The sequence below is a fragment of the Pteropus alecto genome, unplaced genomic scaffold (genome assembly GCF_000325575.1).
Source record: "Pteropus alecto unplaced genomic scaffold, ASM32557v1 scaffold67, whole genome shotgun sequence".
NCBI classification, from domain to species: domain Eukaryota; kingdom Metazoa; phylum Chordata; class Mammalia; order Chiroptera; family Pteropodidae; genus Pteropus; species Pteropus alecto.
The window spans coordinates 8,071,889-8,084,122 of NW_006441061.1; the positions used below are offsets into that span (position 1 = coordinate 8,071,889).

Genomic DNA, 12,234 nt, shown 5'->3' on the forward strand with positions numbered 1-12,234 from the left:
CCGGGCTCTCTTTGGTTTGTAGCTGACGCCCTCCCTGTTCCTGTCCTGGACTCCACATGACGCTTCGTCGTCACGTCTCCCTGGGCTGCTCTGGGCTGGGACATTTTCTCAGACTTTCCATATTTTTGTGTCTTCGACCGTTTTGAGGGCTGGTCAGGCGTTTCGTAGAACCTGTCCCCTCATCGCGCTTTGTCTGGCGTGTCCCTCGTGGTTCGCGGGGGGCTTAGGGGACGAGGACCACAGAGGCGGGGAGGCCTCTCATCACATCGGGTCAGCAACGTGCGGTCACCGAGGACACTGCTGCTGTCGGCCCTGCGAGGCCAGGTCTCTCCTTCCCCGTGAAGCCACCGCCCTGCACTGTGCTCCGTACAAGGACGCCGCCCTGCGCTGGGCCTGGACGGGGCGAGCATCGGGCACCCCTTTCTGAGGGCGGTGTCCACAGCGCCCAGGTTTTCCTAACTAGAGGCCTGTCTCTTCTCTGCCGCTGGTTTATTCATTCAGCCGTTTATTTGCACGAGTGTAGACTCACGGATGGTGACGTCTTCCTGAGCTACAATCCGATGCGACTTGGTTGGTCTTGTTCCGGCTTTGGTGGGTTGCAGCCTGGGTCCCTTTGCTGTCCCCCGCTGTCCCTTTGCTGTCCCCTGCTGTCCCTGCTGTCCCTTTGCTGTCCCCCGCTGTCCCCCATTGTCCTGCCTTTGTTGATCTTTACTTTCTCTCCCCGGCCCTGCAGGAAGCTCCAGGCTCTTCCATGCCCTTCCTGCCCGAGAATCAGCCGTTCCCCAGAGAAGTCCCGTCCACTGGCCAGAGGTGGCGTGAGACGAAGGCCTGGACGCCCACAGGCCCGTCACTCCCGGGCACCCGCGCCTCCAGACCCTGTCCGTCGACCGAGCCAGGAAGCTGCGCGCCCCGCGCTGTGTGCTGCCCACGCTCCGATGGGTGTTTCTGCCTGGACGGGCCCAACGGGACCGCATACGACGCCTCTGACCCTGACCCTTCATCACACGGACCAGTCTCGGCTCCCCCTGCTCATCTGTCCCTCCCACTCCGACGGTGACAAGCCTGGCTGCCACCACGCTTAACCGTTCGGTCCCCGGGTACCTGGGCGGCAGCATCCCAGCCGTGAACCCACAGCCCGGGGAAAATGGCTGCACTGAGCAGAGCACAGGCCCGCACGCGGTTCCCCTCACCCTCATTCCCACAAACCCCGCTCTTTCCCAGAGCTGCTAGGCCAGCGCCTGCTCCCTCCAACCCTCCAGGGAGGTCGCCTTGGACATCCGCGATCCAGGTATGTTGTTTGGTCACAGTTTGCGTTCCATTTGGGGAGTCTCCCGACCCCCTAAGTCATCTTTAAATTTGCCCACAGCACAACACAGTTTGTGGCGGGAGGTCCTATGGCTTTGACGAGTGCGTAGTGTCACGCGCGCACCGTGACGGCATTGCACAGACTAGTCCTCCGCGTCCCCCCACGCTTCCTGCCCCCTCTGGAACCCCGGGCGGCCGCAGTTCTGCCTCTTCAGGACGTCCGGTGAATGGGGTCGCACGGCGTGTGGCCTTTTTTCTTCCTCAGGCTTCTCCCACTTTGCGACACGACCTCGTGACCCATCCGTGTCTTTTCTCGCCGCACGCACCCCGCTGTCGGACGGCCCACCGCCTGCTTCCCCGTGCTCCCACCCGGGGCATCTCGGTGGCTTCCAGATTTCAACGAGTATGAGCGAAGCTGCTAGAAATGCTCGCGCGCACGCTGTGGGGGGCCCTATGATTTCAAGTCAGTGGCATAAGCACCTGGGAACACACTTGCTGGACGCTGTCTAGCTTCATTTATAAACAAACAAATTATCTACGGCCATGCCACCCCGAACAAGCCCGATCCCGACTGATCTTGGAAGCTAAGCAGGGTCGGGCCTGGTTAGTACTTGGATGGGAGACCACCCAGGAAGACCAGGTGCTGTAGGCGTGAAAAATAAAAAAATAAGGGACTGTAAGCTGACAAGGTCCTTGCAATCTGAGGTCAACCAAGGGTCGCCTCGCCAAAACAGACAGACAGACAGAAGAACCGCCAAACAGCCTTCCAGGGAGGCCCCGGGCCTCTGAGGGTGAGGAAGCCTCGCCCCTGCCCAGACTCACCCCTTCCCACACGCTCAGTGGCCTTGGGGGGTCTAAAGAGCCCACTGTCCAGCCCCAACCCGGCCACCCCAGGGGCTCCGGCCCACCGGTGTCTCTGCCCAGCAGCTCCAGCCAACATCTGGGGCCCCGCCTGCCCCTCTCAGCAGCCCGGGCTCTGAGCGGGTGGCCGGGCGGGCTGCACGTGCCCCTCAGGCCGCTGTGAGGTGTCTGCACAGCCTCTCCCCGTCCCCACGGCTGTGAGTCTCTCAGAGGAAGACACTGGGGCCGGCTCCCTGCAGAGAGCTGCCCGGAAGCCGGGGGGTCTGGTCCTTGCTCCAGCTGACCTCCATTCGTCACCTCCATTCACCACGTGTCTTACCTGAGCGATCGGGCTAATCACCTTGGGTGAGATAAGCACTCTCTGCTCTGAGTCCGCACAGCACACGCTCGCTACAGTCCATCACCTCCCAAGGCAAGGCGGCCAGGGACGGCACCAGCAAATGCAGCCATTCTGGCCACTCACCTGGAAGCTCCCCACCAGCCTCTACCCTGTAAACCCTGGAGCCAACGCTGATCCCACAGGCGGAAGCGGACTCCCCACTGTGTGCCAAGCACCATGCTTCACAGGCCTTGGGTCAGACTCCACAGTCAGCTCTGCGGGCACTGTCAGGGCCACCGGGGGTCAAGATGGGGCCCGAGGCTCAGGGTCAGGGATGGCTGTGCCCAGGTTGCACTGCAGGTGGGTGGGGGAGGGAGCAGGGGGAGGTGTCCAGGCCCTGGGGGAATTTCTGCCCTGCCCTCCTGCCCTCCTGGAGTAGCCAGTCCCTCAGGGCGGGGCCTGGGCCTGATAAGTTTGTCCAGTGAATGAATGAATGAATGAATGAATGGACTAGGTCCCCTCCCGCGATTCCCAAAGGCCCCCACGTCCACTCTGACCGGCCCTTGGATTTCCCCTTCCCCATGCCGTGGCCTCTTCCCACCAAAGCAAAGCAGTTAGTGACAGGTTTAGAGCGTTTGCTGGCTGACCGGGCCTTTGTACACCTTTGTCACAGAGGCTCTGGGACATGGGGACTTCTGTCCTCATTGTGGGGAAGGGGAGACTGAGACCTTGAGAGAACAGGACCTGCCCCACCTCTCGCCCCAGGCTGAGCACACAGTAGGGCTGCACAGCGTCTTCACGAAGCGCCTGTGCCTGCTGCACCCCAGAAGGTCTGCTTTAATTGGCTGGGGGTCCTGGACGTCAGTCAGTCCTGTAAACCTCCCCGTGATTCAAGTGTGCCGGGAGTGGGGGCGGGGGCGGCTGTAGGGCTGCGGAGAGGGCCCACAGAAGGGAGATGAAGGGACCAGAAAGGACGGGTGGGCTTTGTCTCATCGCCGCCAGCAGGGGGCAGTGCTGCCTCACGCCTGGGGCTCCCCAGCGGCTCCGTCGTAACCCAGGGGGTCTGTCGCAGGCGGGGCTAGCCCTGCCTCTGGGCCCCAGGTGGACACGGCACTCCTGGGGTCTGCACGTGGCAGGGAGGCCGCCCAGGGAGGCGGCCCACGGTCTCCCCTGGGTCCTCTGGAGCGTTCACGTGGAAGGTTCTGTGTGGAGGGAGGGTGGAAACGCTGGACTGAACGGCCAGGCACGCCGACACGCCGAGCGAGAGGCCACCGGCGGCCGGATGCCCCCGAGACAGGAGGGACGGGACAGTCCACGGCCGCTCCTCCTCGACTCCGAGCTGGGCTATGGCGAGTGTGGCTGGGACCCCCCTTGCTGGCAGGGGACACTCTCCTGTCCTGGGCGGGATCCGTCCTTACCACAGCGGGGGAGCCTCCGAGCTTGGGGACAGATGAGACCGTTGGGCATTAGGGGGCTTGGGCCTGAGAGCCTTACAGAGGACCCCCTTCCCTGACCCCTCCACCGGGCTCCCGTCCCTCTGGCTGCTGCGGCCCTCGAGCCCAGGGACGATGCCCGCTCCGCTGTCCTTTGTGTCCTCTGCTGGGTCCTAGGGCCACTGTCCAGGGTGCCCCGTTTCCCACGCATGCCTTCCTCACACCCGCTCGGCAGCAAGGCCTGCCCTGACCTGGCACTGGGCTCCAGGCACCCAGCACAGGGCCACCGTGCTGTCCACTGGGTACTCACTGGGTACTCAGCAGCGTCCCTTCCAACGGGCTCTGCCCCGCCCTCGCCTCTCAAGTTACAAACCCCAAGCCCTGCTGGCTTGGTTATCACCACCTGATCTCCCAGTGATAAACTTATCAAGCCCAGCATCTCTGGTCCAGGGGGACCGGGTTAGGTGTCGCCATGGCAACCGCAGGCAGCAGGGAGGCCTGGGGCCAGGTTGCCATGCAAGGCCCAGGGGCAGCCCAGGGTGTTTGCTTAACTGGTGGGACTCAGCAGCACGGTCCCTGGGGGGTCACCAGGGTCCCCGTCGAGGAAGTGGGGTGTTGGAGCCCTGCCCACCTGGATTCACTGCCCTTGGCCCCTCCCCAGGTAAGCATGCCACCCCGGGTGTGGCCCCCTGGAGCCTGTGTCCTGGAGAATGTTAGAGGATCCGGGGCTTGAACGGCAGTGATCCCCGTGGAGACCATCTTGGTCATCGCCCTGCTCTGGCCCAGGCCCCCAACCATCTCAGACAGCTCGGCACTCCCCAGGCTCATCGGGGAACAGTGGCTTTGCCTCCATGTGGCTCATCGGGGAACAGTGGCTTTGCCCTTCCGGGACCAAGGGCGGGACCCCTTGCTCCTGGCCCTCCCGGACCCAACAGCTGTCGAAGCCTGCTCTCCGCGGGGACCCGGGCCGGCCCTGCGCTCCATGCCCTGGAAGCTCGTTCACCTGGAGGCCGTGCCCAGGGCTGGGGCCTGCTCGCGGGAGGATCGTCAGGAACCAGAGTTCCATGCAGCGCACTCAGCAGAGGGTTTGGGCATGTAGAAGGTAGGGTGAGGCCTCTCAACTGGGAGGCACCCCCATTCTCCAGGCCCCCCAAGAAGTCCACAGCTGGTGGATGGCAGTTTCTATGAATAGAAACCAGAGCAGGCCAGTCCCAGCAATGCCCAGAGGCCAGCGGGGCTGTGCCGTGGGTGACAGTAAGGCCAATGCCTCAGACGGCTTGTGTCCCCCTGTACCACCCCGGCCCAGGAGGCCCGCTGGGTTCTGGTGAAGAGGCCACAGCCCCCACCTAAGGCAGCCGTGTGGCCCCAAGAGGCCCAGCCGCGGGTCTTAAACAGACGACGGATTGTTCCTGTGTTTGCAGAGTCGAATGTAGCCAGCGGCCAGTGTCCAGCCATGGCCGGGGCCCAGGCAGAGGCTCAGAGGTTCGGGGTGCAGCCACCCCCTTGACATCGCCCGAGAAGGGGGAGAATGTAAGCGTAGGGGTCCCAACTCCCCCATGGGAAGCCTGCTCGGTCCTGCCTTTAATTCCTGAGGCCCGAGAGGCACCCCCCCTTCCCGTCTACTGCTCCCAGAATGATCCACGGTCCGGGATCCTGAGGCTAACCCATGCCCGGGAGGGAGGCGGGGTGTGTGTGTGTGTGGCCTGTGTGAGCGCATGTGTGTTTGACAGTGTGGGGGTTAACAGCATATATGTCAGTGTGTGCGTATGTTGTGTGTGAACATGTTCTGGGGGGTTCATCAGGGCAGCCTCGCCTTCTAAGCCAAGCTGTAAGGTTTACCACCTCCGAGCTGGGAGCACCCCCATGCCATCTGTCTGGCACCCTGGGACGGGACCCAGGCCCTCGAGGCTCCCAGCTCCAGAGGGCCCAGAGCCTCTCTGGGAGGGGCCGCCTGGACAGAGGTGCAGAAGGATTCAGGCCCAGCCCAGGCCCAGACGGCGTGGAGTCTAAAAGCACTCATCGCACGGGATGGAGCGGATGGATGGGTGTCACGCCCTCAGCGTTAGTGGGGCAGTTAGACGACATCGCTCACTTGGTGGCCGTGTGTGAGCCTCCTGCCCTTTCGGGCCAGTGTGGGTAGTGGGGCTGGGCTGGGGCAGCCTGGGGTAGGGCACGTGCCCACAGGTGCTGAGGGGCCCTCTCTGGCGGTCACTGGACCAGCCCTGGGCCCCAGAGAGGGGATTCCCAGGACAGCTGTGGGGCAGAGCAGACCTGGACAAGCAGCAGCCAAAGGTAGCCTAGTTTGGAGTCCCCCTGCCCTGGACTGGCCACCACTACTGACCGGGGGGCAGCTAAGGTGCCTTGTGCAGATCCAGCCCAGGTCAGGTCCGGGGCAGCAGGCCCTCCCCGCACCCCGGGGCGGCCAGAAGCCCCCAGAAGCCCCCTCGCGTGGCTGACCTCCAGACCCAAACAGCAACCCCCACCAGAACAGACGAGCACCGGAGGGTGGTGTATTTTTAAACGCTCATATTTGTTTCTCCTCACGGTTTTTCTTTTCCACAATTCGCACACCGTTGTCGGTCACCCCAGACACCTGTGGCCGACGCACAGAACGTCGCACGGGGAAGTGACTTCAGAGTCAGAGTCAGGAGGCTGCTGGCGACGGGCAGAACAGAGCGAGGCCGTCGTGTTACTCGGAGAGGGGAGAAAAGCCTCGAACGTTTCGGGCCCCGCGGGAAAGCTCTGAGCCGCGATGTCACAGGGCCGCGCGAGCCGGTCCCCGGAGCCCCGTCCTCCGCCGCCTCGCGTCCCGGCGTGTCACCGAGGACACTCTGACCTCGATCTCTAGAAGCAGAAACAGAACCAGTCCCCCCACCCCGCCGCACCCTCCAAGTATACATGAGGGATAAAATTACATTTGTACAAAAATAGATTTTTTTTTTTTTTTTTTTTTACCTTTCCCGATGCTTTAGACATTTTCTCTTATCTTTACTCTCTGTGTATGTGTCATCCCCTGAAGGGTTAGCTACGCATCCCGGCTAAGGCATGGCTAAGGGCTGGAAGCCGCTAAAGCTGTCTGCGCCAAAGCATCTTAAAATAGATGCATCTCCTCGCGTGGATATTCATTCGAACCCGGATTTCACCAAAGGAGGGGTCCTTATGTACTTGCTTACACGAAGCAAATTTATAGGAAAACAGGAAAAAATAGTCTTGATTAAAAATAAACACAAAACACTGGGACCTGCCGCCCGTGCGCCGTGCAGTTCCGTGCAGCTCCGGTCCGGCACACGCGTCTTACACGCACACCTGCGTGGGCAGGGACCATGCCACGCGCCCGAATTCCGTGATGGGGACCACGTCAGCCGATGACCCACCGGCTGCACGGTCCGGCCGGGCCCCCGAAGGCCCCGCGGTGGAGGAAGCCCCAGCCTGGCCTGGAGCACTCACCGCCGGCCCGGCGGCCCGGCGGCCCGAAGCCCTGGCGAACGCCGAGGCTTGGGAAACCCGGGGTGTGGGGTCGTCCTCCCCGCCGACCATGTGCTTCCAGGTGACAGTTGGTGACATGGGGGCCATCTCGGTGAATGTCACCGACCAGCCAGCTTCCGAGGGTGGGGAGGCAAGCCAGAGCCTGGCTCTGCCAACATTTTCCAACCGCAGGCACGGCCGTCTTCACTCCCCGGCCACGGGAGCCCCGTCTGGATGTAAGTGTGGGGAGGGGGGTGGCTGCTGAGCAACTTGCGAGGCGCCAGCAGGCCCGGGGCCCAGGTGTCGTCCAGCCAGGCCGGGGCGGGGACGAGCATGGGGTGGCTAACAAGCTGATGTTAGTGCTATCTTTAGAAAATTAAAGATTGTCCCACCAAAGTAATAATAATAATAATTACAAAAAAAAAATCACCTTAATTGAACCAGATTGGCAATGCTACTGAAGATCTGGTTAAACACGTTCTCTCTACTGAGTAATGAGCCACTTCCCCACGTGTCGCTCAAACAGCACTGCGCGTGTGACGAGGGTGACCGCAGACCGAAGAGACGAGGGAGGGACAGCTGCCAGGAGCCTGCGGCCACGGCGCAGGGGGCTGCAGGGGCTGGGCCGGCCGGTGGGGCCTCGGCGCTTTACGGACTGCCAGCCAGGGCCTCGACCTGGGATTTCTGCACTGGAGCCTCCCACATCCCCAGGGGGCCTGGGGAGCAGGAGGGGCTGGGCATGAATGGCGGGGTGCATCTGGCTGCAGAAGGCACCAGGGGTGTTGGGTATGGGGCCATTTAATATTCCCACTTCCGGGGGGAGAGGCAAAGGGGATGCCTTGAGAGTGCCTGCGACACTGCCTATCACAATGTCCCCGGAGGCTGCCGAGACTTTGAGGGAGAGCCTGGGGGGAGGCCCTGGCACGCCAGGCCCTGGACAAAGGGGAGGGCCCACGTGGCAGGGGCGTCTGGGGAAGCGAGTCTGTGGGAGTCATCCTGTCCTCTGCCCAGGGGCCCCTCGTTCGCTCAGCTTGGCTGGGGACTAGAGAGTCAAGAAGGATGCTATCTCCCCAGAGGCCAGGAGGCCTGCCTCTGCCCGCCCAGCCCCGGGGGTCTCACAGAGCCCCTGCACCGCCTGGGGAAATAGACCTTGGGGGGGGGCAGCCCCCCGACCCCATCCAGGGCTGCTAGGGAGGGGCGGTGGAGGGGAGAACCACCCGTTACAGAGCACGCTGTCAGGCTGAGCAGACAGGACCCCTCCCCACGCCCCTCGCTGCCCCTGTGTAGGCCCCTGCTACTCACGAACGCTGGGTTCGGGGGCGTGAGGCGTGGGAACGGAAAGCACTCAGCACAGGGATTACAGTGCAAAGGGGCCAGTGCAGGCCGCCAGACCCCACCCCGGGCCCAGAGCGCCCGGCCGAAAAGTGGGTGCTGGGCTGAACGCAGAGCCTTCAGCCAGGGCAGGTGTTAGATGGCGCTCCCACACAAAGCCTTGTCACCCAGGAAAGACAACGGCGAGTGGCCGCTCCCAAGGGTGTCCAGCCCCCGGCCCAGGAGGCTGGCACTCAACGGCTTCTGACCCCAGGAATCTTCCAGACAGTCAGCCAGGCCGCAGAGGGCACTGCAGGCTGCGGCCCCACCTGCCCTCCCCACCGTGCCCACGAGTCCCGCTGGCTCTCACATCGGCCTCCCCAGGAAGGTGCGCCGCAGGTGGACCGGCGTCTGGGGAAGCAGCTCCCTACCCTCCACTCCGTGGGCCTCCCAGGGGACGGCTTCTGCCCGCAAGTGGTCAGCAGGGGCCCCGCTGGGAAGGCCGAGAGCAGGAGGCCAGCCGTCCGGGGCGTGAGGCAAGCCCGGCCCCCTCACAGACTGAAGAGGTCTGGGCTGGAGCGGCCAGGGCTCTGCCGCCTGGAACCTGGGCAGCACACGACCGTGTGGGGGAAGCTGACACAGGACAACGTGGGTAGAGGGAGAAGGCGGGTGGGCGGCCGGCCGCAGGCCGTGCTTGATCGAGGGACCCCGAACCCTGCGCGGGGCCAGCTCTGGCGCCAGGCGGCTGGGGGGCGGGCTGTCTTTGGAAAAGGGGGCTGCTCACCCCTCACCGGAAGGGAGGGGACACCCGCTTGCCCAGGGCCCCCTCGTCTCCCCAGGGAGCAAGTACGGTCTTCTGCAACGAGACGCCAGCCCCCCACCTGTCCCATCGTCCTGACGGGGACCGAGCTGGCCGGGCGCCAGCACTGACGGGAGGGAAAGTGGGGTGGGGGTCACTCCAAACAGCCCGAAACGCCGAAGACAGCAGCGGCCCTTCCCGCCCGCTGACGCTCCATGGCTGGGGCCTAGGGCCCGACGTGCCCCCCGGGGCTCCCCCGGGAAAGGGCCTGGCTGGGGTCACACCAGTTCGTGCCACTCCGGCTGCCGCCCTGGGAAAGCGACTGCCCTGCCGGGTCCAGAGACAAGCAGTACGGAGAACGACAAGGGGGCGCAGCGCGTCTCAGGCTGAGCAGTGACCGGGCTGGGCCCACGGTCCAGACGGCCGGGCGCAGGCGGGGCGGGGCGGGCCTAGGTCAGCTGGTGCGGGGCCTCCAGCATCTCCATGAGGAAGGTGTCGATGGGCGTGTCCCCGATGAGCTTGAAGAAGAAGAGGTGCTCCAGGCACTTGAGGCCGATGGAGCGCAGGGCCGGCAGGCGCAGCAGCAGCTTGGCGAACCTGCGGGACACGGGCGTGAGCGCGCGTGGGCGGCCGCCCCCTCCCACCCGGGCCCCCGCTGCCTCCTGGGAACGGCCCTGCCCGAGCTGCGACAGGAAGGAGCGGGCCCAGCGGGCAGCGGACAGAGCCAGGCGGGGCCTGGAGGCGGGACAGCATGGGGCGGGCACAGAGACCCCGGAAGAAGCCCCCCGGGGGACGTCTGGGATGAAGAGACAGCCTGGGGCGGCGGATCGGGCCTCTGGGGAGTTAAAACACGCGGCTTCCTCCAGGGGCCGGAGGGCGCCTCAGCGGGCTGCAGACGCCGTGGCTGCAGGGGGGAGACCGGAAGTGCGGCCGCCCTGAGCTGGGGCGAGTCTGTGCCCGAGCAAGCCATGTCCTAAGGCACCGGCGCCCCATGCCCCCGAGCCAGGCTCACCCCGTTCCCAGAAATGGCTCTGTTGGAGCGAAGCCTGAGCCCAGGACACCCCTCCAGCCCTGCCCAGCCCCAGGAGGGGTGCGGGAGACGTCCGGCTCGGCCGCTGTCGCCAAGGGCACTGCCATGTGGGGACGGGGCCAGATGTCCCTCCAGGGACATCCATGTCTGCCCGGTCCCCCCACAGGGACCCTCAAGGGGCTGCAGGGCTTTGGGACCTCGTTAATTACGAACCGCGTCGGTACTTCAGGGGCAAACGCGTGTGGCTGACTGCCACGCTACCCACAGTTTCTAGGCAAAAACGCAGCCTCGAGCCTGGAATGGGGCCCGAGAGCGAGCTGTTTTCTGCTGAGTTGGCGGGTGGCTGCGGCGGGCGGCCAGAGAAACAGGCCTGCGCCCTCCATCCGGGAAGTTTCACTCTAAACCAAACCAGATGAGGGCTGAGCAGCTATCGGACACAGTTAACCGTGTGTGCGCCAGCCGGCGGACGAGGAGCGGGCACCTGCTGTCCTCGCGGCCCCCAGGAGATGCCCTTCCGCAGGGAGGGAGGAGAATCGCGACAAGGGCCTCGGAACACCATGAAGCCACCTACTGTGCTCCCGGCGCCACGGACCGGGAAATGGGACAATCCCAGCCCTCTAGGGCTCGGCCAGGCAGGCGAGAGAGGCACGCTCCACAGTGGGACCACAGCACTCTACTCCGCAGGCCTTCACAAGGCACCTACTATGCTCTGGCATCCGACCCTGCCAGGCGTGAGAAGCCAAAGCCCTGCCTCTAATGGTTCCCTTGAGACGGCGGAAAGCACAGCCTTCTCCACACCGTCTACGAGGACAAGCACCTACTGTGTGCAGACGCCGCACCCATCTTTTTGGTGGGGCTACAGTGAAGCATGCTGGGGCCTAGAGTGCCCCATCCTCACTCGGAACATGCCAGGTACTCCCCACCCAGGCTGCCCCCGACCCAGGAGGAGCGCTACCTCCTAATTTATACAGAAGTGTCCTAACAGCTAGTGGTGGTCTTGCTCGGGCAGGCAGGCTGCACCCGAGCTCCTGAGGTCCTGGCAGGACCGAGGCCGCAGCCAGGGCTCACCTCCCTGGCTGCTCGGGGTACTTGTGTTTGCAGTAGGCCTCCAGGGACGCATACACCTTCTCCCGCAGTGCCTCCACCTCGGCCGGGTTCGAGAGCCCCTTGGAGTCTGCGAGGAAAAAGGGGCCGCTGGTGAGGACCCCTCACCCAGGAAACCACCCGGGGACCTGGGCACCTGGGCTGGCTCCCTGCAGCCCCCAGCTCAGGAAGCGGGCAGCTCTGAGAACGGTCCCCTCCACGCAGCGGCTAAAGCCCCACAGTCCCCGGGGCAGTCTGCCCACCCATCTCTGACACCGCCTGGACAGTCCGGGCTCCAGACCCTCGGCGCTGGAAGCTCATGGGGCCTGCCCCTTCTGGCGCAAAGCAGTGCCACGCTTTGCACGGCAGCTCCCAGGAGGCCCAGCCAGGGGCCTCGCCAAGCCCCCAGGACGAGGGTGGCACATGGAGCCCCACTGTGTGCAGAAGCCACCTCGTGACACCCTCACAAAGGCCACGAGAAGGCGGAGGCACGGCCATTCCCCGTCGTAAACAGCAGACCGTGGCTCAGCGTGGGGAGGCCGGGCGGCTGACGCCGTGGTGCCCGTGAGCAGGGGCGGGAGGGGAGCCGCGGTGCGGACCACGTCTCGGTGCGGGGAGACCGGGCGCT

General features: G+C 64.5%; 1 protein-coding gene and 1 pseudogene across 1 annotated transcript in view; one reads left to right on the plus strand and one right to left on the minus strand.

The window, feature by feature from the left end:
• The first annotated feature begins 1,838 nt into the window (after positions 1-1,838).
• Positions 1,839-1,957, plus strand: LOC112484873 (annotated as a pseudogene).
• A 4,472-nt stretch (positions 1,958-6,429) lies between these two features.
• The window catches only part of RXRA (retinoid X receptor alpha), a 27,935-nt gene continuing 22,130 nt past the window's right edge, over positions 6,430-12,234 (minus strand). The window contains exons 8-9 of the mRNA XM_006918092.3: positions 11,592-11,697; positions 6,430-10,090 (exon numbers count right to left, since the gene is read on the minus strand). Of these exons, the coding sequence (XP_006918154.1) occupies positions 9,943-10,090; positions 11,592-11,697 (254 nt within the window). The 3' untranslated portion in view covers positions 6,430-9,942. The remainder of the gene's footprint in view (positions 10,091-11,591; positions 11,698-12,234) is intronic.